Consider the following 27,701-nt stretch of genomic DNA (forward strand, 5'->3'; position numbering starts at 1 on the left):
GAGAAAAACATACAGTTTTAAGAATACAACTTGTGGTTAAATCTCACCTCTATCATATGTTTGTAAGGGTTAAACTGCAAGGTCTCCATGGTAGGCAGTACCAAGAGATATCTGAGATGTCGACCTCCTAATCTCTGGAACCTTTGAATGCATTACCATTGTAGCAAAGGAACTTGGTAGATGTGGTTAAGTGAAGGATCTTGAAATGGGGAGATTATCCTGGGTTATCTAGGTGGGCCCTATATAGTCACAAAAATTCTTATAAGAAGGAGACAAGGTGACTAATGTCAGAAAAGGAGATGTGACTTCGGAAGCAGAGGTTGGAGTGATATGCTTTGAAGATGAAGGAAGGAACTACCAGCCAAGGAATGTAGGCAGCCTCTAGAATCTGGAAGAGGCAAGGACATAGTTTTCTCTGGAGCCTCCAGAAGGAGCACAGCCTGCCGACATCTTAATTTTAGCTTCGTAAGACTCATTTTGGGACATCTGAACTCTACAACCATAAGATAATACATTTGTGTTGGTTTAAGCCGTTAAGACTGCGGTCATTTGTTACAGCAGTGATAGAAAATTTATACAATGGGAGAGGAAAGTCCTTGTACACAATAAGGTAGGACATACTTGTAAACAATTGTTATTTCAGCATCTTACTTTGAAAAGGCATCTTACTTTGAAAGGCATTATCATTTAGATCAAGTGACCTTGTATAAAAATGTGTGCTACGCAGAGCCACAGGAAACATAAGCAATTCTCAAACCATGCTTTCCTGCTAGAGCATCAAAATGAAAGGCTCACTATGCAATTAGCTCTCCATTAAATTCCTCTTCAAAGCGTTCCATGCGTGTGGCGGGAAGACCACCTTCTTCTCATCGTTTTGCCTACTTATTAAAAAGACAAATGTATGGAACACATCCAAGATCTACTAAATCACTGTGCAAATCTATCTCAGGTGTGATTGTGGGAGGCTGAGCAGTGGTCCCTAAAGACTGCTGGATACTAATCGCGAGAACCTGTGAATGCTACCTTAGGCAACAAAAGGGACTTTGCAGGTATGATTAGGTTAAGGGTCTTGTGATGGGGAGATTATCCTGGATTAGTGGAGTGGGCCTTAAACGTAATCACAGTGTCCTCTTAAGAGGGAGGCAGAGGGAGATTTTACTGCAGAAGAGGAGAAGGCGATATGATGATGGAAGCAAGAGACTGAAGTCCTCGGCTTTGCAGTTGGAGGCAGGGACCACATGCGGAGGAATACAGGCAGCCTCTAGAAGCTGAAAAAGGTAAGAAAACAATTCTCCCCTGAAGCCTCCAGAAGGAAAACAGTGCTGCCGACACTTTGATTTTAGATTTCTGACGTCCAGAAATGTAAAACAATAAATTTGCTTTGTTTTAAGCCACCAGTTTGCGGTAATTTACTACGGCAGCTCCAGGAAACTAACACAGTGTTCAACGAATGACATTCCTCCACGATTGCTCTTACTTTCTATATTTAATTTGCTCATGACTCTATTTATTTATTTGCATAATATTCTTTTTCAACCAAAAAATGCACGAAATATGGCGCCGGCCCCGTGGCCGAGTGGTTAAGTTCGCGAGCTCCGCTGCGGCAGCTCAGGGTTCGGATCCTGGGCACGGACATGGCACTGCTCATCAGGTGACGTTGAGGCGGCGTCCCATAAGCCACAACTAGAAGGACCTGCAACTAAGATATACAACTATGTACCAGGGGGAATTTGGGGAGATAAAGCAGAAAAAAAAAAAAAAAGATTGGCCACAGTTGTTAGCTCAGGTGCCGATCTTTAAGAAAAAAAAAATGCACTAAATACAAATGACATAAAAAGTGATATTTTGACATTGCCGTTTGAAGGAAAGACAATTTTCTCCATGAAAGTTTCTAGACAGAGAATATCACATAGAAAAAAGTTGAATTCAAGCCATCTTTCCATTGGGAACATATACCAAGCAAGACAGACAGACAGGGAACATCTTCTACAACCCTCCAGTTGGTTGTGCAACCACATCATTTTTATGTGTTTCAAGGCATTCTGGTGTTTTCCCTTTATTTTGCCCTTAAGGGATTTTTTCTGTGTTACATCTTTATTTTAGCTGCCATTTAAGTGAAAGTTAATCGTGAGCCCCAAGAAGGTTGAAAACTTGGTAAAGAAAATGGTTCAAAAGAAGAATGTATGTTCAAAAGAATGGCTCTCTCTTGCCCACTTTCCATCAACCATCATCTGTTGTCACCACCTCCTATTGAGCCACTCGTTTGGGGAGCATGGTGAACTTCTTTTTACATTATATTTTACGTACAGAGTGCATTTAGTTACTTTCAAGTTGGTATTGGTTATATAAACTTGCTTTCATGTTCAATTAAAGCGGTTCAGCAAAGGATAGGGGCATGTGGGCGGACCCAGGAGCCTGCATTGTTATAAACTCTGCTTAGAATTCTCTAATGAAAATTAATGTTTGAGAACCACCGCCTTAGGGAATAATAGGGGAGCATTTACCCAGGGCTTTGCTCTTGATCACATTTCCCAGTCCTTTCCTCTACAACTGCCAGTGTTTGCAAAGGAAAGGCAAATTAATATTATTTTCATGAGCTTATTACAATTATGAGGGCAAAACAGGCTTTTTAAAAAAAAATCACATAACCGAATTAAAATGTTTTTTTTCTCAATTGTCCAGTTGCTCACTTCCTTCCAATAATGCGGTTGATTCCTAGTCAACTCCAAGTCAGACCATTTAGGAATATTCAGATTGAAGACAATCCTCAGAGGCTCTCCTAAATGGTTGTCAAATTTTGGCAAACCTAGATCAGAGAAAGGAGAAAAGAAATGCCTAATTCATCCACATACACAGGAAATGCAGTATCTAATCGCTGCACACACACACACAAAACTAGCTTGAATAATCATAACTAGGAAAGTGGGGCCTCAACTTAGAGTAACTTTTCTTTCCAGCACTTTCTCTGAAAGGCTACAGAGTTTTTTGCCCCAAATCCCAGTTGGGTACTTAGTGAACTACCATTTCATAGTGGTTTATCTCCCTATCTGTACCACTTCCTTTAGAACACAAATCTCCGTAGGGTAACAAGTGGGTTTTCCCCATATTTCTACTCTCTAAAGTTTATTCACTCATTCACCAACTATACAAACATACCTGCATGTAAAAGTACAGAGAATTGGTATTACGCATTTTGTTACTATGAAGTCATAAGTGTGCAAAATGTACACTGCTGATGCTAACACATTATTGGCAAAACGGGACACTTATGATGACCTTTATTTGAAAGGGACACTTGGGCCAGTGGTGAACAGTATAGACTGTCCTTGTGCTCACAGGCTTTAAATTTAAAAGAAGGTGGTTGAATAAGTATTGCATCGTCATGTGAAAAGGGCTGTGACTTGAGGATTATAAAGTGCTGAGGAATAGGCACCCAGTCTAATTGAACCATGCATGGTGCAGAACTGACATGGGAGGGCTGCCCCATTATTCCTTTTCAACTGAATTCAGTGCTTGCCTTCCACTCCCTTAGGTTCTATCCTTGATTGTTGGAGGAGACTTATGAGTCATTCTTGACTCTTGATATTAATAACCATGTCTTTGACTTATTAGCTTCTGGATATGTTTATATATGAGGGATAAGATTGCAAAATCTTTAATACATAAGCACAGAGCTCTTGGCTATAAAGGAAGTATTTTAAGAAATGGTGCAACAAATACATTTAATTTAACGAATATTCGTGGCATATCTACTATTTTCGAGGCATTGAGATGGATACAAAAAAGAAGTCCATAGTCCTTGTTTTCACAGTTCTTAAATGCAAGAGTGTGTGGATGTGAGGCTGGATGTGCAGGAAACAGGAACAAATGGAAAGGAAGGAGAGAAGAACAAGTTAAAGTGTGTATACAAATAATCAAAGGAGAATATTATTCCATATGAGGCTGCAGAGGACAGTGTGCAGGATAGAAATATCATCCTGGTCCTGATCTAATTCATTTTAGGAGAGAACAAACAAGGAGCTCAGAACAGTGGGGGGGGGTGCCCTGAGAGCAAGACCTGACATAACCCCTGCAGTCAGATATTGGCATTCCAGAAAGCCTCCTTGCCCATACCCCCCCACCCCTCCCAGTCTGGCAAAACTTCCCTCCTAGTGGTCCCATAGCTTTTGTGCTAACTCTCTACTTGCACCTACCATATTAAAATGCAACTTCACCTTATTCTCGTGTCTCTTCTTATGCCTTATTCTTGTTATTATTGTGTGTCTCTACAGACTGAAATCCCGAGGCCTTGGCATTGCACCCCTGGCAGCCAGCGATGGTGTCTGACCCTTGGTGGAGACTCTATAAATGTCTGCTGCATGGCACTGGGCATCCAGTGCAGCACAGATCACATCATACGTTCTCAATAAAGATTTGGTAGGTTAAGTGATGTTGCTTTAGAAATCGAGGTACCTCAATTAAAAAAAAATCAAGGGCTAAAGTTTTTACAAACCATCTTTCAAAGATTCTCACAGCTAATGTGCAAGAATTACCTGGAAAGGCTGTTAGAAATGAAGATTCCTCAGAAATTTAGATTCAGAAGATCTGGAATTGGGGGATAAGCTCCCAGTTGATTCTAGAGCAGACGTCCCCATGCCACACTTTGAGAAACTCTGCCCTCATTACAGAGCTTCCTAAAAACGTTACCTGCCTTTCTCATTAATGGTACCTGTTCATCTTAAAACCCTAAAAGAAGGGATTTATACAATTCGCACCAACTGACAAATAATAATAATGTTTTCATTTCTAAAAGTTTGGTTACCAAATGGCTCTTTGGGTGAAAATCTTTTGTTCAGACATTATCAGTTAGCCCAGCTCTGACTAGTGTGATATCTCAGTGAATAAAGCTGAGCACACGTGCAAACCCGTAGTTAACATAGGGTGAGGTACACTTCTAAGTCCCTGCACAGACCTAGAGAGGGACCTGCAGCTAGAGAGAAGGAAGTGGGTATCTTAGAACAGCTTTGAAAAGATGTCATTTTACGAGGGCTAAAGAATAGGGATTTCTTGGAGTTGACCCGGTGGTGTAGTGGTTAAGTTTGCACACTCTGCTTCAGCGGCTCAGGGTTCGCCGGTTTGGGTGCAGACCTAGCACAGCTCAGTAAGCCATGCTGTGGCAGCAACCCACGTATAAAATGGAGGAAGACTAGCACAGATGTTAGCTCAGGGCCAATCTTCTTCACAAAAAAAACCCCAAAAAAACAAAGAATAGGGATTTCTTGGGTGACCTCAGGACCCAATTTTTCAACTATCAGGTTAAACAAAACTTAGCTATGTCCATGCCCACCCCCAGAAACCTGGAATGCCAGGCAATTCAGAGAAGCATCACTCAGTGTGTCAGCAAATCAATATTGGCTTGGAGTCCTAAACAAAATAAATCTTCCCTAAGCCCCACTGTGATTTCGGAATTCACGCAAAGATTTCATAAATAAAACAACGCGGTGTCAAGAGCAAAGGCCGGTAAACTAATTTGAATTGTAGACCTCGGTCTCCAAGCCATGGGAGTTGGCCTCTGGCGGCCATATTGAAGTGAAGGTAATTAACACAATCCATCTTGCAATGAGATGGCGCTTTGCAGGCTGTTTGAAATTCCGTGAGCGTCTCACCCAGACCCCAGTAACTCTTTGAAATATGCTGAACCATGGCAGTCAGCACACAGAGGGATCGTTACGTGAGTGAGACACGGCAGAGAAATGACAGTTTGTAACTGAGACCACTTCATGGGCAGTTTGCCAGCTTTTTGGGAAATTATAAGATAAAGGTCTCGATATGAGGGCTTTCTAAAGTGCACTGCTATGAATCTATAAAAGCCCTTTAAACATTGTTTAAAAATTTTAAATTTATGTTCTTTCCTAAGTCCTGCTGCCTTAAAAATTAATTCTATTTTAATCTAAGGATTTAGGAGATAGGATGATAACACTGTGAGGTTTTAACAGGAACAGAATGTATTCTTCAGGGCAAGCGGATCAGGACCTTTCCTGGATGTAGTCATTGCCATCTATTACTCAGCAGAAAACATTCTCGGATATCAGATTAGGCTCATCTTTGCTCAGATGATGATAACACTTACCGAGCACAAGCGGTGGCTTTGAAATAGCTGGTCAGGCGGAGAAACAATGATTTGACAACATCTTGGGCGAGAAAGAGAAAACATTTAAACATGACCAAAATTGGAATGAAATACAGGAAACGGAGCAGTAATTTGGGAAACAGTTACTCACAAGTAATAGTTATCATCAAAGGGCATGTGAAGACACTGGCTAATAGTCCTCCCAGAAACCATCTGAAACAAGAAGATTGCTCAAGTTTAGCAAACGAATTACGCATTTCTGTGAGATGTTCTTTTAGACGTTCTATAGACTTACAATTTAAAGATTTACTATAAAACTACAGTAATAAAAATAGCGTGGTCTTGGCAAAAGGATAGACATATAGATCAACGGAAGAGAATCGAGAGCCCAGAGATAGACCCGTACCGATAGACTTAACTGATTTTTAACAGCGGTGCAGAAACAATTCGATGGAGAAATGATAGTCTTTTCAACAAATGGTCTTGAAACAATTGTATATCCACATGTAAAAGAAGGCACCTCCACACATATGTCACAGCTTAATCAAAATCTAACTCAAAATGAGGCTGAAATGTAAACCACGAAAGTGTCCTTCCAGAAAAACAGAGGAGAAAGTCTGTGTGCCCACTGCTTCACAACTGCCAAAAAAGTGTGTTAAAATTTTAGGGTTTTGCCAGTCATGATGGGTGATTGCTTCACTGGGTGGAATTTTTTTTTAAAAGGATAATGTCTTTATTGTTTTTATCGTCAAACTATGAATCACTGAAGGAAATTACAAATAAGTACAAAAGAGGAAGGAAAATATCATCCAAAAAGTCCCACCAGCCTAAAGCAGCTATTCTTAAAATCTGATGAATATCCTTCCAGACATCTCCTCATATGCATTCTTAAAACTTTTCCTGAATTGAGATTTAACAAATGTACAGTAAAGCGTGTAAAATGCACATCTGGTTTTTTACCCAAACCCCTGTAACCACTACCCAAATGAAAATATAGAATATTTCCAGCACTCTATAAGATTCCCTTTGTTGTCCCTTCCCACTTTTCCCCCGCAGAATTACCCACTATTTTTACATCTATAATAACTGACTAGTTTTGCCTTGCTTGAATTTTGTATGTATGTGCAGTCGTACAGAATCTTGTGTCTGTCGTCTTTCACTTACATAATTTCTAGGAGATTCAGCCATGCTGTTACCAATATCAATAATTCTTTGCTTAACCAATTTTTCACTCAACTTTTTTATTTTACAATAACTTTAAATATAGAGAGAGGTTGCAAGAAATGGTACAGAGGGTTCTCATATACCCCTCATCCAGCATCCCCCAATATTAGCATCTTATGATACTGTGGTATATTTGCCATCATTAAGGAACCAACACTGGTGGATCACTATGACCTCAACTCCACACTTCATTTGGACTTCACAGTTTTTCCCTAATTTATCTGTGCTCCAGGATCCCGTCCAGGATGCCATGTGACATTTGGTCATGTCCCTTTAGGTTCATCTGGGCTGTGACAATTTCTCAGACTCTCCTGGGTTTTTGACCTTGGCAGTTTTGAGGAGTGCTGGTCAGACAATGTGTCGAGGGTCCCTCAGTTTGGGTTTTTCTCATGATTAGACTGGGGTTTGGAAGACCATAGAGGAGAAGTGGCATTCTCACCACATCGTATCAAGGGTACATGCTCTTGACATAACTTACCCCTGTTGATATTAACCTTGATCATCGGCCAGTTTTCTCGCCCGTAAAGTTACATTTTTTCCCTCTTTCCATACACCACTTTTTGGAAGCAGGTTTCTGAATGCAGCTCACATTCAAGGGATGGGGAGTTAAGCTCCCTTTCTTAAGTGGGGAGTTTCTACAGAAATTAACCTAACAGGAACATTTCACTAATCGTCTTGTGAAATAAAGGGAAGCTTTCCATGGTCAGCTAAGTTTGGGAAACGCTAAGTTAAACAAAGCCAGCCAAGTTTCCTCACTGCATTATTTCATGGGGCCTTTATTATGCTAACGTACATTATGATCCTCCAACTTGGGATTTATAATGCAGAATTTTGAAGATTTATTTTTAACCACAGTACCTCCCCTCCTTTTTGTTCTTTTGGTCCCATTGTGATCTCAAAATATTTTTCAAACCTCATAATTATCTGGGAAGTTTGTTTTAAAGTACTGATTCTCACTAGATCGAAATTAGCATCTCCGGGGGTTGGAAGCAGGACTTCGTACTTAAAAACACAACTCCACCAAGTGAGGCGAGATATCTGGCCCTCTGGAGGGTCAATGAATATCGATGAGCCCCTGGCACTCCGCATACAGAAGTGAAGGAGATGCACAATGTGTCTCAGGGAGCTCACATTCTTGTAGGGAGAGATAGATCATTAACATTTAAACAAGTGAACATATAATAGGTCAGGTGGTGATGAGAGAGTGGCATGCTATTTATACATGGTTGTCAGGGAAGGGATCTCTGATGATGGGACATTTGAACAGATTCCAGAAAGAAGTAAGGGCACATGTGATGACGCTTTGGAGAACACTGTACTAGACAGAATAAACAGCTAGTGCAAAGACCCTGAGGAATGTGTGCACTTAGCAAGAAGGGACTTGATCACTGCCCTGGAGATTTGGGTGAGAAAAGAATAGGAAGGGCATGCTGGGCAGATGGTAGAACAGAACGTGCCTATGATCAGGCAAGAGCATTATACGCTCTAAGATGCTGAGAGGGCTTCCCTGGAAGAGACACTTTATGTTAGGATATAAAAATGTAATGGGAAAGATGGAGTCCCAGTGGGGGCCCTTGAACTCCAGGCAGGGGTTCTTAGACTATATCTGTACCAGGAAGCTGCTGAGGATTTGAACAAAGGATTAGACATGGTAAAATCCAATTTCTAGCAAGATCTACTGACTTTTGTGTGCCTCATGTGATGACAGGAAGAGAGAGGTGATAGATAAAGGGACACTTATCATGGACAGACAAATGAACAAATCTTAGCCACAGAGGCACCTAAAATGCTTTGTGGAAGAAGGCAAGGAAATCATGAATCAATTACAGCTTCATTAATTATGAAACAGCACCACATGAAAATAAAATCTGAATTACCTTGCACACGCAGAAATGATTAAGCATGCAACAAGCAGAATCACTTGAAAGGAAACCTCTTGCAACAAACTGGCTTCTAACAGGAGAAGTAAAAATAAATAAATTAGAAATCATCGCTGATTAAAGAATCTTGGAACAACAAAATCACACTAAAACTTCTCTTCTACACCCCCTCCCCCAAATTTTCAGATGTATGTCAACTCAAGCAATTCGTCATAAGTGACAAGATAAAATTATCAAATGTACTGGACCATCCATTAGAAAATTTCTACAAATAATTAGTTTTTTCTATCATTAAACAATAAATTAAAACATAGACAGTTTTGGGCTTCATTTTACTTTAATGTTGGGGAAAGGCTTTGTAGAATTTATGCTAATGTCAGAAATCTAACTCTGATGATTATGATAATAATGATGCCTAAAATTTGTAAAGTGTCTTCTAATTCACAAATGGCTTTCACACATCAGTTCAGTTAATCAACACAACAACCTTGTGAGGTAGAAACCATTATCATGGTTCTGCGGATGAGAAGACCAAGACTGAGAGAAACTATGAAATTTGTCCAAGGTCACATAGTTACGAGGTGCCGGAGGCAAGATTTAAAACACGCATCTAGCCAGAACATAATGTTTTGCCTGAAATGGGGCAGGGAAAAAAAATTGCAACTTTGCATACTGGGCGTCTCTAGAGAGAACCCTTTGGCCCTGGAAAACTCTTTGCTATCAGTAAAATATCATAGTTCTATTGAGCCACCATGGAAAAGATGGCAAATCCTCCAGCAGTTATAAACGTAAGACTTAAACCAACTGTGACCCTGAGTATCACCCCAGTCAGCTAAAAGAAATCAGAGCTGGTTTAAGGATTACCCCATAAAGATTTAAAGGAAAGTATAAATAGACCTCAACTTCATTTTTGCCAAATGCTTCAAAAGCTCAATTTTGCAACAGTAGTTTAAAACTTGGAATGACTTTGTGCTATGAATGTATTTATTTTTGCTATTTAGGCTATGAATGAAGATTGATTCAGCTAACAAGACCTACTTAGTCCAGAATGTGGGAGGAATACTGAAGATTGGCAACACAAAATATAGCAGTCATCAATGTCATCACTGCAGTGTACAGTATTTCATGTATACTGTGAATTAAAGAAGTTCTTGTGGGTTCAATTGAACACTCAACCATCCTTCTAAAGTGTGTTTCTATTCTTAGCCTTCTCCAGTTTCATGTGGAATTTGGAAAACACTTTTTCACAGAAACAAGTCTCATTTGACAAGCTGCAAAGATCACTAGACTTGAATACTGAAGGATGACTGGGTTCAATTCAAGTTCTACGAAGGCGAGTTGTGTGATTTTGGACAGGGTGTTCATCGATTCATTCCATCAGTAGCCATTTACTTAGTACCTATTTGGGTTTGCTCAAGTGAAACCTCTTTCAGGAAGCCTTCCTTGATTGCTTCACCGCCCTCTTGGCCCTTAGCTGCTCCCTCTCTGGACTTCCATTATACCTCATGTGTGTCTCCATCGGCAATCTTTTCACACTGAGTTAAAATTGCTGTTTTATTTCCCTGCATTTCTCCACTAGACCGCAAGCTCACGGAGAATAGTCAGCACCTATTTGCTGATCCTTGGTGGCACTGCCCCTATTTTCCTTGGGGAAACCACCTCTCCCCTTCTCTTGGTGCCTGGTTCAGGTGGACAGACTGACTTCCCTCCCAGCATTGGATCCACTCCAAGCCATCTGGAGCCTCACACACTTATTCACAAAGTGATTGTTTTTGTCATGTAAATGGTACCCTTCCAGAACCACTGAAACTGGGCCTCTTGTCATAACTCCTAAAGGCTATAATCTCTTTCTGTTTGACTGGAAACTGGGAAGTCGTAGGCACAGAGCCATCAAGAACCACCATGGAGTAACAGCCTTTTAAAGAGTAAAGCTGACACGGAACAGAAGAGGCAACAAAAGTAGAGGTGGACAGAAATCTGAAATCTATGCCTGGGATCTTCATGAATATGAACTAAGACATTTTGTTACTGATGAATCCATTTTGAGTTGGGTTTCCATCCGCTGGAACTGAAAATGCCTGACTGATAAGACGATGAGCATGCCTATATCCTTAGCACGTAGAACGTCACGTAGAACGTCACCTGGAACAGACTGAACACTCAAAACCTACGGGCGAAGTAGATAGAATAGAATCAGAGGGAGCTCTTGTTCACCGAGGGCTTCATAGCCACGCAAAGAAGAGGGAAATAGTTCCAAAAGGGTTATATACAGAGTGCTAGGGAATCATGGGAATGTAAAATGCTACCTCCACCAGCCAGAAGAGGACAGAGAAGACCCCACGGAGGTGGTCCTGTTTGATCTGGACCCTGAAGAAGGAGTCAGGGTCTTCCAGGCATAGCTGGTAGGTAACACATTCCAGACACAGCAAAGAAAATGCACAAAGTCTCACTTGACCTGTCTAGACTCAAGCATTATTATCTGTAAAATGGAGATAACATCTTAACTGGAGCACCCCAGTCATGGAGCATCTGCCCTGTGCCGGGCACTACATGGGCAGTGTGGAACCCACAGTTGACTAAGACCTAGGGCCCAGCCTCCAGAAGCTGCTAGCCTGGTGGGCGAGATGCAGAAGTAAACATGCAACGGCAGTGCGGGAAATGGGCATGAGAGAGGGGAACCCTGGGAGCTAGAGGAGCACAAAGAAGGGTCACTTAACACCACCTCCCCAGAAACACAGGCTGGGGTCCCTGCAGGAGGTGGCTGTGGAGCCTTAGTAGGTGTTGGTCACCTGGAAGCTGTCTCAACAATGAAAGCTGCTTTCTCTGTCATCCCATCACCTGGAAATGGAACTGAAAAACCCTTTAGCATTGACCTAACAGCGGCACCGGAAACAACATGGAGTGGGGCCTATTGGTCTCTGGGAGGAGAAGAAGCCCTGGTCAGTGAAGTGAATAGTCATCATCTTGCAAAGACAAATAAAGAGAAGATATTAGTTTTCCATTTAACCTCAATCTTATGTAATCATAACCTTAGGTTTTTTGAGTATTTAGCAGACATGACATATGGTGCTAAGTGCTCTTCATGAATAATTTTGGTCATTGCAAGGTAGGGACTATGATTATCTCCATTTACAGATGAAAATGTTAAGGTTTCGAGAGCTCGGTAAACTGCTTCTGAGTTCCAGCCAATAAGTGGGAGCTGGGCTTTGAGCCTTGACAAGCTGATGGCAGAGGCTTGATGCCACACTGTGCACGTCATGACTAATCTGATGTCAGCAAACTAGAGATTAGGGCATGTGCTTATTGATCTTATTTCAGATTTACTCCTGATGGGAAACACCAATACCCTTATATCTTTTGACCTTTCCTTTCCAAGAGCATAATATTAAAGGATGTTTCTTTCTTCTTTTCTTTCTTTTTTTTTTCCTTCATATAGAACATATCACATACAGAGCTAGGTATAAAGAGTAAAATCAGACACTTGTGTGCACTACCCAGATTTAGTAAAGCTTAACATTTTGCCAAATGTCTTCAGAGTTTAAAAAAATAAATAAAACACTGAAAATCCAGTCCTTCTGATGCCTCTAAGGTGACACCCCAAAGGCAGTCACCTCCTCTGCGAATGCGTCTCATGGGTGCTGGGAGCACCCCTGTCCTCCCCTCCTCGCTCAGGTTGATACCAGTTCTTGAGGGTACGTTAGTCATCTCTAAGTCATGTTTGGGCCTGGAGAGGAAGAATTCCTCGGGTGTGGCGAAGATTTAAAACAAGCAAACAAACCAAACTCACTTGCATGATTCAAAACGTTCCCTTGGAGATGTTCAGAAGCCACCAACTGGGACTGAAGGGACGGGTTGTGGGAGTTTTCTCTGGGAGTCTGAGATGTGACATGGCCGGAAGAGGATGCTTTCACAGATTCTGCATTCGGCTTCTCTGACACCCACTCATCAATCAGAGAACAGTCCAAATCACCTCCTGGAAAAGCAAAAGCGTTCAGTGTGTGTGTGTGTGTGAGTGTGCGAGCACGCACATGTGTTGAGTGACTCTCAATGCATGGCAGCTAATGATCATACCAATAGTAACACTATTGGAGTTGGATGGGAGATGGGTCTCTAGATTAGACGGCATGTCAATTTGTCCTCAACCTCGAAGGTTGAAGAGGAAAAGGATCTTCAGTGCAGGTGGGAGTAAAGGCCAGAGACATGAAGGTTTGGTGAAGGAGGCGGATTCCAACGTGGTTAGAACAAAGCGGCCAAGGGAAGCCAAGTGGAACACGAAGTTGGAAAACTAGATTGAGGGAAGCTTGTGGAAGTTGTTGACTTCTGGGCTGGAGAGTTTGGAATTCATGCTGCCGGCAATGGAGGGATGGAATGTCTCTGAGTGAGGGTTGCACTGTATACACACTTCCGTGGCATTTTTGTGTAGATAAAATAATGTGTAGTTTTGGGAAATGATAAAATCCAGGTGGCCCTGAAAGAAATGATGAAATGGTAGCCTAAGATTCATGTAAGAAGGAGACAGGCTATCTTACCCCTCATCCCCAAGTGATGCTGAGGACTGTATGGATGGACTGGAAGGATGTGTGGTGGGTATATGAGCCTCTCACATTTATGGCACCAAACATTATAGCAGAGCCACCTCCTTCTATTTCTAATTCACTCACTCATTCAGAAGACGTTTATTGAATGTGACTGTATCTTAGGAACTGACCCAGCTGCTAGGATATAATGGTGAATTAGACAGATGTTGTTTTTGTCCTCATGTGCCTTAGACTCTTGTGAGACATAGAAAATAGCTTGTAATAAGTGTCATGAAGGAAATTCTCCCTCTGGAAAATACATTGAAATGCTGGATAACATACAATAAACACTTTTTTCTAATTCTTTTTGTTCAAAGAGACTATTTCTTGCATATATGGTTTCAAGAATGCATGCCTATCTTATTGTATGAAGATTTATACATAAATATATTTTACTGGTCCTAAAATTAGCCTGACTTTCCCTCAAAACAAAATAATCAAGTTTGTTTAAAAAATATGTAACATCAAGTGTCAAACATGCTAAGATAACTCCCAGTAAGGATTGATGTCTTCAACGTGAAGTCACCAAGGGATGACATTTAATCTTTGATTCTTGATTTGAGTCAGAGATTAAGGGATACAAAACTCTCAAAGCCCAAGCTTCCTTGGAAAGGGTGAATGTGTTAAGAATGTCTTCCAATCAGAGGGAAAGCTAAGCATAGCACCTTTGGCTCAACTACTGGATGTCTTCCACTTGGTTCATCTGGCAGAACTATGTCTAGGATTCTCTTGGTTCTGTCTGTGGGGGATGTGTGATGTCCACTCAAGGCTCAACTTCACTCTGATGGCCTTGGGTAGGAATTTGAGGTCATTTAGAACTTAGTGACTTGGAAGCAAAGCCACTTAAAGAGAGTAGCTAAAAGTCATGCTATCGAATGTGCGTGTTTCCCAGCTGGTGTCTAAAAGACAGTACGAGTTCAACAAACATCATTTTAAATGCGCAGCTAAGCTCAAAATAAAAGGATATTCCCAAAGGCCAAGCCAGGGAAACCCAGAACCATAGGTATGAGCTATGGCTGGAGCTGCCCTGAGGAGTGAGAAAGAGACTTAGAAGTCATGGCAACCAGAGGGCCATGATTTAAATGACTCTATAGACACAGAGAAAGGCCTTGGTCTCAAGAACATCAGAGAATTGGAACTGAGTCCCTGCATGTAACAGGGGTTCAAAAAGCTAATTTTCCAATGAAAAACTAGTTTAAAAAAAATCTGTCCACTAGTTTAGGGAGAGGGCACAAAAGCTTATTCCTTCTAGCCTAGGCAGAGAATGGGAAGAAAATGTTTCTCTTGACATTTTATAAGTAAATGGGTTTTCAGTTCAAATTTATACTAATATGAGAAGTTAATGTTAAAAAACAGGGGCCAGCCCTTTGGCCGAGAGGTTAAGTTCATGCACTCTGCTTCAGCGGCCCAGGGTTTCACCAGTTCAGATCCTGGGCTCGGACATGGCACTGTTCATCAGGTCACACTGAGGTGGCGTCCCACATGCCACAGCTAGAAGGACCCACAGCTAAAATTATACAACTATGTACCAGGGGGCTTCAGGGAGAAAAAGGAAAAATAAATAAACAGCCTCAAGCTGGTACTAGCCCTGTAATGTCTGCCAGGAGCCAATGTAAAAGCTTTCAACTTGAGCTGCGCAGATTCCCTCAGCTAAAGCAGATGGGAGATGAGCTCACACTCCAAAATCACAAAACACACGGGGAGATAACCTCCTGTGGGTAAGGAACATAAGGATGGTGCTGCAGAAGGGCGTGATCCTGGGGTGGGAGATGAGTAAGGTAGCCGTGAGGTTAATGCCTGATTTAAGCATTGAGAAGTGGGCATGATGTCTGGGGAAACTGGCCCAATTTATTTTACCCTGGGGAAGCTCTGAAGGGGGCCTATAAAATTTGGTCATTTTTTCCTCCCATAATATCTCCTTATTTTTGCTTCTTATCTAAATAGGATGATATATTTATGGTCCACATGAATCTTGGCTTCATGACAAAGGAAACACTCAAATCAACTAAGCAAACACTTACTGAACCCATAAATTGTAGGACACTCAGATAGATGGGAGGAATACAGGGAGAATAAGACATAGGCACTGACCCCAAGGAGGTTGTAATCCTAGGGATGTGTGAGTGTGTGTGTGTGTGTGTGTGTGTGTGTGTGTGTGCGCGCGCATGCTGGTGGGGACAGTGAGAGAGGCATTGGTCATGGGTAGGAGATACATGTAAACAGATGATATCATTTGTTAAAAAGAAACAAAATGTGGTTCGCTGGAAACTTCAGGGACTTGGGCTTCAGAAAGACCCTAACGTGAATTTTAACAAGGGTAATATAAGGCAATCCTTAATTTTCCTGACCCTGAGTTTCCTCATCTGTAAAACAGGACAATAGCTTCTGCCTTTCACAGTTGTGATAATTGAATGAGATAAGAATAAATGTAGACACTCTGAGATATAGTATAAATGGAGGGAATTGAAGCTTCTATCATTGACAGTTAGACACAGTCCCTAGTTACAGACCAAAGGGGATGGTCAACTCCATGATGGAGATGAGAGTGTGCTGGTCAATCATCAATGGATGTTTCAAGGTAGAAGAGAGTCTTAAAAATTTATTATCATACAAAACGATGAGTTTATTACTCGATCTTGGAAGAGAGAGTTTTGAACTGGCTATCTAGGAAATTGCTCTACAGTGAAGGGACTCCTTGACCAGTACCCAGACATTTCCAGGCACAGTGGTTATCACATATGGCTGCTTTATTTCCCTGACTTCACTGCATGACAATGTCTCTCTAGAAGAAAGTGCCCTGGAGGAGGGAAAAGAGTGTGGCCTCTGCCACCCGCCCTGTTGCAGAACTGAATACACACAGCAAGAGGGTCTCCAGGAAAGACCAACTTAAAGTGTGGGGGGAAATATCCACAGCTCCTAAGGAGAGTTTAGAGACAGGGACAAAAGAAGAGCAGGGGAGAAGAAATGAGGAATCAAGGAGATTATTTTCACTGTGTGGTAGAAACTTCAAGAGGAACAAGGAGGAGTTTGAGCAGCCATAGTTAAAGACCAGAAAGGCTTTCTCTGCTTTGACTGCTGTCATGAGATATCTGGAGCTAAGAGAAACTAAGGAAAGATAATAGCTAAGAGGAAAGACTGAGGCAGCCCCCAAGTGAATCCCCAGAGAGAGCACTAAGGCAGAGGAGTTTGGGAAGGGGAGCAAGGGTAGAGGAGAAGGCACAAGCTTCAAGGGCGTGGGGCAGGCAGATCTACTTACGTGTTCAACGCAGGGTTATTGAGTAACTGCACACATCACACTGTATGGGAGCTGGGAGCAGGGTGTCAAGGTAGATACTGCTGTGCCCTACTCATGGGCTGGAGTGGGACAGACATCCGTGCCAACAATTAGCATGCAACGAGATCATTGGTACAGTGAAGGCTAGCAGACGGTATCAGTGGGAGTCTAGGAGAGAGTGTCTGAGTCTGTCTGGGGAATCCGGGGAGGCTGCACAGATGAGGCATTGCTTAAGTGGAAACTTGATGACAGACAGCAGGAAGAGGGCAGGTCAGGCAGAGACAGACAAAGGAGGAGGAGGAAGAGGAAGTGGAAGAAAAGGAGAAGGAGGGGGAAGGGAGGGGACGGAGGAGAAAGTAGAAGAAGGAAGAGGAGAAGGAGGAAGAAGAAGAGAGAGAGAAAGAAGGGAGAGGAGAAGAAGAGAAGAAGGGAAGACATCAACCTGTGGGAGAACATGGTGGGTTCCCGGAACAGTCAGTTCTCCAATGTGGCCAAACAGGAGCATGTGAGTGTGGGCTGTCCTGGGAGATGCTTCTGGCTGGACCCTAAGCAGGGGTCAAATCATGAAGGGTTTCATGGGTCACAGTGGGGAGCTAAGATTTATTCTGCAGACAACTTGGAGCAGGAGTGTAACATGAGAAGCTTTGCATGGTGAAATGCTTACTCAGCAGTGAGAGATTAGAAAGATTCTCAGCCCTGTTTCAGGAGCTGAGCGTGAGTGTGGACACTCAGGGTCCCTATATAGCAACGCTGCTTAACTGGAGGTAACTTCTCTCTCCAGGGGAATGTCTGGAGACACTCCTGGTTGTCACAACTTGGGCAGGGGAGGAGGGAAAGAGTGCAACTGGCATCCAGTGAACAGAGCCCAGGGATGTTGCCAAACATCCTGTAATGCACAGGACATGCCTGGATACTGAGCCACTGAACTGGTGCTTCTGGACGTGGGAATTCCTGCCAACCCTGCAGGCTCCCTCTCACCATTCCACCCACAACCTGAGGCCTCTCGACAAAGCAGTCTACAGAAGCATCTCCGCTGGTTGCCATAGAAAGAGGAAGCAGCAGGAAGTGAAACAGGCAGACCATCCCGTGACGCCCACGCTGCAGACGAGGCCTGGACCTTGTTCATTGCAGCACTGTTCACAATAGCCAAGCTATGGAAACAGCCCAAGTGTTCATCTATAGACGAATGAATACTGTCAAGAAAATCCTGCCTTTTATGACATGAATGAACCTGGAAGACGTGCTAATAAGTGAAATAAGCCAGACACAGAAGGACAAATACTGCATGATTCCACTCACGCGAGGTATCTAAAACCATCACACTCAGAGAAGCAGAGAATAAAATGGTAGTTTCCGGGGGCTGGGGAGGGAGAAATGGGGAATTGTTCAATGAGTATGGAGTTTCAGTTATGCTAGATGAGTAAGTTCTAGAGATCTGGCTGTATTTAACAATATGGTATTTTATGCACTTCAAAATTTGTTAAGAGGCTAGAGCTCATGTTAAGTTTTCTTGGGAAAAAAAACCCAAACAAACCACAAAGGGACACAGGCATCTCTGGGAGGTATTGGATATGTCTATTACTTTGATTGTGGTGATGGTATCATGGGTGTTTGAGTGTGACCAAACTCAAATTGTACACATTAAATATGTGCAATTCTTTGTCTATCAACTACATCTCAATTAACCTTTTTTTTTTTTTTTTAAAGGAGGCTATATGGTCAAATTAACATGGAAGTGGGAAAGAGCTGGGAACTTTCATGGCTGATTACGAATTCATGAGTGGTACTTAACGAAGATCTGGGGAGATGGGGATGAGCCTGTGACAACAGTAAAAATATTCCTGTGCTGTCACCCAGGGCTGTCCTGTTGAACATACAGCTCTGCCACTGAGAGTTGGATGAAATAAAAAATGCACCCTAGGTGGAATACTGGAAATATTACACAGGATTTTCTAGAAGAAGAGGTGGCTAAAGAGAGAAACCACAAAAAATCTTAACATTAAAAAAGGATCAAGGATTTGTCTCTGAAAAGATAAGATTTGCCCCGAATTCACACTTTCCCTAACCGACATTTAATTTTTTTTCTCCAACCTTAATAGTAAATGGAAGGATCATAATGCAGAAAACATTTCAGCGGAGAGCTCTTTGATATTATATTCAAAGATATTAATTGCATTCTGTTTCTCGGTTTATTTAAATTCAATGTAGTTTACTTCTGTTTTAAAAGGATGAATCTATTTCTTCCAAGCATATTTGCATATCCTTGCATGTAAAGCAGGCATTATTGCTCGCTATAGAGGAAAATACAAAGCCATATACAGATGTTGCCATCAAAGATCTTGTCTTGCCTGGGGTCATCTTGCCTTTCCTGGGGCTGGCAGAAATAGAGCGGGAAGTCCTGTTTCGTCCTCCCTCCAGGAATCCTCCACCCTCTTTCAATATGACTCACCGGGCTCTGGGAATGCATCCCAAATTGCAGTATTGGGGTCTGGGGAGCTGCAAACTGCCATGGTGAAAGAATGAATTGCGACTAATGAGGCAAGGTGTCTCGAAACAGCTGCGGAAGGGGTGAACTAAGGATAAGCAAAATAGGCAACAACAACAAAAATCCTTTTCAGCCAGAAAAATAAAGCAAGAGAAAATCAGGGGAAGTAAGTTTTGATTGCCTCCATTGCCCAGAAAGAAAACAGCCAAATGATTTAGTTTTGAATTCTTCTTGAGTCTTCTAACGAGGCGACATTTCCAGAGAAAAAATAAATTGCTGATAAAAATCACGGGGCTTTGGGTAAATCTGGAAAACAAGAAGCCTGGGGAAGATTTGATTACAGTTGACAGCAGGGACGAGAGATTTCAAAGTCCTGCGTGCACCCCGGTTGACTAATTACCGATTTTGGAGGGGGGAGGTTTGATTTGTTATATTTAGAAGATATTTGGAAACCATGAGAATTTTAACAAGATAGCTTATGCATGTGCAGCACTGCTGCGGTCCAATTGCTTTCAAATTGTTTGGACATATTTCGAAGAGGCAGCTATGAGAAAACTCGATGTTAATTTCCAAATATGTGAAACACTGCCTTTAGAACAGTGATTTCCACACTTGAGTCGCCCAAGCGTCATTTTCCTGATTCTTGCTGTATCCTAGAGCCTGCTTACTCTTAGCCACTTAATATTTTCTTCATGTTGTTTCATTTTAGTCTTTTACTTTAAAAGAAACTTTCTATCAATCATTTAAATGCCTTAAAGACAAAGTAAATGTAAAAGTAAGTACAATGAAAATGAGACTATTTAATTTGCGGTAAATACTGTGTGTAGCAGAAAGCTCTGAGCCTGTTAAAAGAATGTGTTAAAACAAAAGAGGGGCTGGCCCGGTGGAGCAGTGGTTAAGTTCACACGTTCCGCTTCTCCGTGGCCCTGGGTTTGCTGGTTCGGATCCCGGGTGTGGACATAGCCCTGCTTGGCAAAACCATACTGTGGTAGGCGTCCCACATATAAAGTAGAGGAACATGGGCATGGATGTTAGCTCAGGGCCAGTCTCCCTCCACAAAAAAAGAGGAGGATTGGCAGTAGTTAGCTCAGGGCTAATTTTCTTAAAAGAAAAAAGAAAGAGGAAAAGAAAAAACAAAAGCAGAGTAGCAGGAGTTGGAGAGACTTAAAGCGACCACAGTTCTAAATGAGTCCTTCTTGGTTTTGTCAGGACTATGAGAGTTGGAAGAGGACTCACAGCTTCTTTCTCACCGAATGAGATTCAGTGTCCATTACTGCAGTGGCCTAGAGGCAGCGGTTGCCCCACGCCACACTTTGGGAAACATTGCTTTAGAACAGAGAAGAGACTTGCCCCTTGCGTTCCAGAAAGCCAGCCTAGAACCAAGAGATGTAAACTTTCCAAAGGCACATGATCGGTCAGCCTAAGCAGCCGCTTCTGCAGCGGCGGTACCAATGGGAGGAAGAGGCCGCCTGAAGAAGTCATGAGAGTCCAATGTAGGCAAATCCATGGGGACCCAGAGTAGACGACTGGCTGTAGGGGCCCGGGGAAAGAGGGCAGGAAACGGGGGGTGCCTGATAATGAGTATGGGTTTCTCTTTGGGGCGATGGAAATGCTCTGGAGTTAGAAAGCGGTCATGGTTTCACAACCAACCTTGTAACGACACTAAAGCAATCACTGAACTGTCCATGTTAAATTTTATGATAGGCGAATTATATCTCAATTAAAAAGTAATGTGTACTCTTTATTACTGTAGAGATTTGTGCCAACCTGTCAGGGATGTTGAGAGTGATTGAGATCACCCCTACCTTGCCTTCTGATTGAAGATTTCATACATAACTTACCCCCAGAGATTTCTTTAAGGCTGCAGGATACTTGACCTATTTATCAAGCTGGACACCATTAGTCATTTCTTTATATGCTTCTTTCAGGACAACATGCTGGTTCCCAATTTGAGAAGTTTTTCCCAAAGAGCCTCGCCTGAGTGTAGCATAGGGAGTACATGCTCAAGACTCTCGGGTTTGAATCCAGGCTATGCTGCTTAATAGTTGTGTAGCCCCACAGAAACATCTAATCTGCCTTAGTTTGCCCCTCTGTAAAATGGGATAAGAATGATATACCCTCTGTGTTGTTGCAAATGACAGGATTTCCTTCTTTTCTAAGGCTGAATAATGTTCCATTGTATGCATATACCAGTCTCTTAACCCATTCACCCATTGATGGACGTTTAGGTTGTTTCCATATCTTGGCTACTGTGAATAACGCTGCCATGAACGTGGGAGTGCAGATGTCTCTTTGAGATCCTGATTTCAACTCCTTTGAATATATACCGGGAAGTACAATTGCTGGATCATACGGTAGTTCTATTTTTGATTTTTTAAGGAACGTCTACACTGTTTTCCATAATGGCTGCACCAGTTTACATCCTCACAAAGAGTGTACAAGGGTTCCTTTTTCTCCACATCCTTGCCCACACGGATGAAGCTGAAGGCCTTTGAAATAAGCCGGCCACAGAAGGGGAACTGCTGCAAGATTTCAGTAGTACAAGTTTCAGCTGTACAAGATGAATAAATCCTAGAGCTCTACCCTACAACATAATGCCTACGCTTAACAACACTGTGTCGTATACTTAAAACCTTGCCAAGAGGGTACATCTTATGTTGTGTTCTTATCACACACACACACAAATACTATTCCCCCACAGACTTTGGAGAGAAGTGATGACGTAACACGGATTTGTTGGAATGGCGCCGGCCCATGGCACTCATTTCTCTTAGGGATAATTATTATTAGAGCTTCTGTTCATCCTCCTGAATTCCTTTCTTAACTCTCCTTTCTGCTCATTCACTTATTTTCCATAGGTAGACTCCTTTATTCCAAAGACTCCTTTACCCTACCCTACTAGTTGTCATATTGGCTCCCACATCAATATCTCTAGATCTTTTCTTACCCCTTGACTCCTTTTTTACATTTGCAACCCCATACTTTCTACTTCCCATGGGTACCTCTATTTTAACTCATATAAAATAGAATTAATTGTCTCTTTTCCTGACCCAAATTTGCTCTTTTTTGCCTTTTTAGGGCTAATTTATATTGAGTAGAATACCAGCTTCTGAGCTAATATTTATTTTTCGTGAATGATTGCATTTCAGCCTTATAACAATTCTTTGTACTGGTATTTTTTAAATTGTATACATGAAGAAATGGAGGATCAGAGAGGTTAATCAACTTGCCCAAGAACACTCAGGTAGAAAAAGGTAGTTCCAGGACTTGAATTTAGGTCCATTCAGCTCACAAGCTCATTCCCCTCATCACTCTGCCGGGCTGTCTTCCAGGCCTTCACGTCTGGCAGAACTTTCCAAGCAGCCTCCCAAATTGAAGCAGCTTCACTTGATTCCTCCCACATTCTCATCACTAGATTCGATCTGCCACCAACCTGTCAATTCTACCTTGAAAAACATTCCTTTAATCTCTTGCCTCCTCTCTATTTCCAGAGCCGCTTTCCTTAGTGCGCCCGCTGGTTTTCACTCCCTCTGAGCTCCCACTGGGTCCTCTTTATCCAATCTTCACTTCCTGTTACTAGAAAAGTAGTCTTTGAAAATCCAAATCTGATTGTGTCATTGCCCTGCTTAAGAGCCTTCTAGAATATCCTTGATGGATTCAATAAAGTCCAAACTCCTGGACACAGCACAGAAGTTTCTTCAAATATCTTCAGTCTATCTTTCCAAGCTCATCTCCCACATCCCTGATCCTTCTCTTTTTGTCCTGTTTATACGTCTTTGTTACTGTGGGGAACTAGGATGCGCTCAATTTAATCAATCATTTGATCATATAAGGAAATATGTCTTCATTCAACAAGCACTTATTTTGTTTTTCTAAAAACTTACTCTAGTATTCCACACACATACACACACACAAGCTCACATAATAACTGGTGAAATCTTAATGGTATTGTGTCAGTGTCAATTTCCTGGTTTGGATAATGTGCTACAGTTGAGTAAGTTGTTAGCAGCGGAGGAGGCTGGAGGAAGGGTACACAGGCTATCTCTGTACTATTTTTGGCAACTTCTTGTGAATCTATGATTATTGCAAATTAAAAAGTTTTTAAAAAAAATTAACATAGTATTTGAGTTTTCCACCCCGGAAGCAGGTTGAGAAAAATAGTAGACAAGTAAGTGCTATACCTTGAAATTATTATATTACTGTATTCTATAGCTTCTCTCGCTTGTGCTTTGGGCCTAGCCCATGAGGTATCTGCTGGATTTCACCCTGGAAAGGAGAGCAAAACCCTTTCTGGCAGCAGAGCAAAGGCTGGGCTTTCAAATTAGACAGACCTAGGCTGAAGGTCAACTCTGCTGTTTACAAACTAAATGATCTTGGGCGAGTCACTTATCCTTGAACCTCAGTTTCATCATGATTATAATAAATATGATAATACGATCTACTTCCTAAGGCTTTGGGGATATTTAAACAAGACAATGTATGTAAACAAGACAATACACTTAAACAAGACAGTATGTAAAGTGCTTGGCATATAATTAGCAGCTTTGACTTCCCTTTCTCTCAGTCCGCATCAGCAAACCGTGTTGGCTCTACCTTGAAAACATATCCAGAATCCTGCTACTTCTCACCTCCACCTGCTGTCATCTCAGTTCAAGCTACCATTATCTCCCGCCTGAATGACTCCAGCAGCCTCTTAACTGGTTTCCTTGCTTCTGCCTCGATACCTACCTTACATCTAAACACAGCAGCCAGAGGTATCCTGCCAAAATGTAGATTGAATTACGTTATTTCTTTGCTCAAAATCCTGCAGTGGTTTCTCCTTTCACTCAGAGTAGAAGGCAAAGCCCTTTGAAATGGCCTCCCAGCTCCCTGTCCTTCCTGCCTTGCACTCATCCACTCCCCTCTGAGGTCCTGTCCTTTCTTCTCCCCTCTGAGGTCTTGTCCTCTCTTTTCCCTGCTCACTCAGCCCCTGGGGAGCTCCTAGTCCAGAACCTTAGCACTTGCATTTCCTTTGCAGGCATTGTTCCTCGCCCAGATGGTTTGCTGCCACTTTTAAGTCAGTGCTCAAAGTCGTTCTCAATGGGCCCTTCTAATCACCCTATTTAAACTTGCAATCCCCATCGCTTCCTCGTTTATTATTGCTTTACCACTTTTTAACTTGCTATGTAACTTATTTATTGTCTATCTTCCAGAACAAGGGATGCAAGTTCCATGAAAACAAGTAGTTTTGTCTGTTTTATTCAGCACTATGTCCCAATGTGTAGAATAGTGCCTAGCACATAGTTGGCCCTCAGTAAAATCTTCCAAGTAAATGAAGGAATAAATTCCAGCATATGAGGAACACAAGCAAACCACAGAGGTGTGGAAGAACGTGGTCCATTCGGGACACTGAGAGCAGATGAATGCGATCAAAGTCGAATGCATGTATGAAGGGACCTGGTCTCTCGCCTTACTTTCCCAGAAGACATCTTGAAGAGTCCTCAATACCCCATGTCTTCATTTCCTTACCTCCCACACTCTCCTCACGTATTCCCAGTTCTTTTCTGCCCCCTTCACTCCACCACCAATAACCTCCAGGTCAACCACACCAGTTGTCATCCTATTTAATCTTTGGGCATGATTTGCCACTGTTGACTGCTCCCTCCTTCTTGAACCACTATTTCTTCTTGATTTTCCTTACACAATGCTCTCTTGGTTTTCCGCTCATCTCTCTGAATGCCTCCTCTCTATCTCTTTTGCAGGCTAATCCTGTCCTATTCATCCATTCAATGTTTGAGTTAATTAAGTTCCATTCTAGACTCTCTCTTTGCCAACTCTACCCTCTTCCTAATCTAGTTCATCTACTCTGTGGCTTCAATAACCACCTGGACCGAAATCACTCACACTTTTATAGCTGTAACTCAGACTTCCGCTCTGAGCTCAGGATAGACTTGCCCCTTGGATGTCCCAAAGGGACTTACACCTAACATGTTCCAAACCATGCATGTGGTCTCTCCTCATCCAGCAAACCTACTCACTAGCCTCCCCCGATGTCAGCCTCTTTCGTCTCTTCAGCCCAGAATGCTCTTGCCTTCCCCCTTTGTCACAAAAGCCCCTCTCATTATCTAGAACTCAGCTCAATTGCCACTTCCACAGGGACGCCTTCCCTGAGTTTGTGAATGGGTCAAATCTCCCATGACATCATCTACCTTTTCTTCACAGCCCTTACCACAATTAGTGTTTCGTATTTGCTTGTGCAAGTATTTAACAAAGGTGTGGACCCCACCCCGCTGGCTAGTAAACTAGAGACAGGGGTGATGTTGTTTGTATGCACCCTTGTCTCCCCAGACCTAGCACAGTGCCTTGCAGGTGGTAGGGGCTCAACAAATATCCATTGCTTCTATTCTAGTAATAAAAATAATTATCACTACAAATTACTGAGCACCAGCCTTGCACTGTGCCTGACATTCATTGTCCCATTTAATCTTTAAGATATGCTTTGAGTTTCCATCACTGTGTTCATATACATATCTATGTATACCTACACATACACACACATATGTGCGTATTTGCATATATACATGTATTTGCATATATGCATATTTGCATATATGCATATTACATAATATGTATATGTAATATATCAAATGTATACATATAGCATGTATTTCAACAGGAATATATATATAACTATCACACTATGTGTACATATCTTGTTTTTAAAATGAGGAAATTGAGACTTAGCAAAGTTAAGTAACTATCACAATGTGCCCAAACTAGGACCTGAACACTGAGTCCAGTCTCCTTTCTCCATCAATATCCTGTACAGAAAAGATATGTTGGAGCTGTGGAAATATTTTCTAGGTATTATCAACTTAATAATTTACACACTTAAATTAGGCTATTTTGCATGATATGGACACATATGTATTTGGATCTTAAAAGTAGCTTGGAGAGAACTTTAGGTGACTTTTTAAAATGTGGCTCATCCTCTCTATCCGGACTTTACACTGGTCCAGGACCACATGGTGGCTATTGCCCATTTGGAAAGGATATTCCACAAAGGTAAAGGGGATTCGGACTCACCACCATTTTCGCTGCGCTGGTGCGTGTCCAGCCTTCTGACCCCCTCCAACCAGATGTCCTCACTCGGGGAAGAATCAACATCATCGAACCTACTTCCGTGCAGCCAGGATTCAGAGGGACTGAAGTTGAAGAGAGAAGAAAAAGAACGGCGGATTCTCTTTTTCTTTCTAAATATTCTGGAGGGAAACGAAAGTAGCGTGGTAAATAATGAATAGCCGTCACCTCAGGTTCAACACAGAGAATTCAAGGAAAGTAACTTGATGCACGGAGCACATCTCCACAACCCGGGTCCACAAAGCTCATTTCATTTGTTCCCTCCATTCATTCCACAGAAGTTTCTTAAATTTCTGTGTGTGCCACATGCTTGGATCAGTGTCAAGGATACTGAGATAAAAGACAAGACGTTGGGTACAAAAAGTTCCCAATCTAGTACAGGAGAAAGACAAGAATAATGTAGATGCAGCTAATGCTTTCATAGAGCTTCTTCTGTGCCAAGTGTCTTTCTTAGTGACTTACATATAGTAACTCATGCTATCTTTGGAACACCCCTGTGAGGTAGGTACTATTGTTACCCCATTTTTTAGATCAGGAAACTGAGGCACAAAGAGGCTAAGTAAGTTGTATGAGGTCATACGGCTGGTAAGTGACATAGCTGGGATGTTAATCGGGGCAGTCTGGCTCCATAGTCTCTGCTTTTGCTTTCTGCGCTCTGTAGGGGATATGCGCTCTGACAGAATTAACTGAAGGCTGCCCTGAGAGCACTGGGAGGAGCGTTGCTAATCTCCTGGGATGGGAGAGCTCTGAGCTGCAGTGAAGGACAAGTAGATGTCATACAGGGTCATGCTAGGAAATGAGGCTGGAAAGGTAAAAGAAGGCAGGTAATGAAAACCTTGAAGGTTGCACAGAGGAGTTGAAATTTAACATTAGAGCAAAGGGAGACCACTGAAGTATGTCAAGGGCAGGGCGATGGTGGTGACATGATTTTCTTTGCATTTCCAAAAGATTTTGACGACTCACACATCCACACTCCTACAATCCATCCTCTACGTGGTAATCAGTGTTATCTCGCTCAGGATAAATCTGATAA

The 27,701-nt window shown here is 42.2% G+C and overlaps 1 protein-coding gene across 6 annotated transcripts in view; it reads right to left on the minus strand.

Annotated features, from left to right (window-relative positions):
- Nucleotides 1–1,470: 1,470 nt before the first annotated feature.
- Nucleotides 1,471–27,701, minus strand: part of TMEM71 (transmembrane protein 71) — a 31,838-nt gene continuing 5,607 nt past the window's right edge. For 2 of the 6 annotated variants that reach the window (XM_070632065.1, XM_008515522.2), the window contains exons 5-10: nucleotides 26,615–26,790; nucleotides 13,001–13,186; nucleotides 9,211–9,286; nucleotides 6,261–6,322; nucleotides 6,110–6,170; nucleotides 1,471–2,806 (exon numbers count right to left, since the gene is read on the minus strand). In XM_070632065.1, the coding sequence (XP_070488166.1) occupies nucleotides 2,791–2,806; nucleotides 6,110–6,170; nucleotides 6,261–6,322; nucleotides 9,211–9,286; nucleotides 13,001–13,186; nucleotides 26,615–26,790 (577 nt within the window). In that variant the 3' untranslated portion in view covers nucleotides 1,471–2,790. The remainder of the gene's footprint in view (nucleotides 2,807–6,109; nucleotides 6,171–6,260; nucleotides 6,323–9,210; nucleotides 9,287–13,000; nucleotides 13,187–26,614; nucleotides 26,791–27,701) is intronic. The other 4 variants (XM_070632064.1, XM_070632066.1, XM_070632067.1 and 1 more) reach the window with 2 other exon arrangements.

Source organism: Equus przewalskii, chromosome 8 (genome assembly GCF_037783145.1).
Source record: "Equus przewalskii isolate Varuska chromosome 8, EquPr2, whole genome shotgun sequence".
Taxonomy (NCBI): Eukaryota; Metazoa; Chordata; class Mammalia; order Perissodactyla; family Equidae; genus Equus; species Equus przewalskii.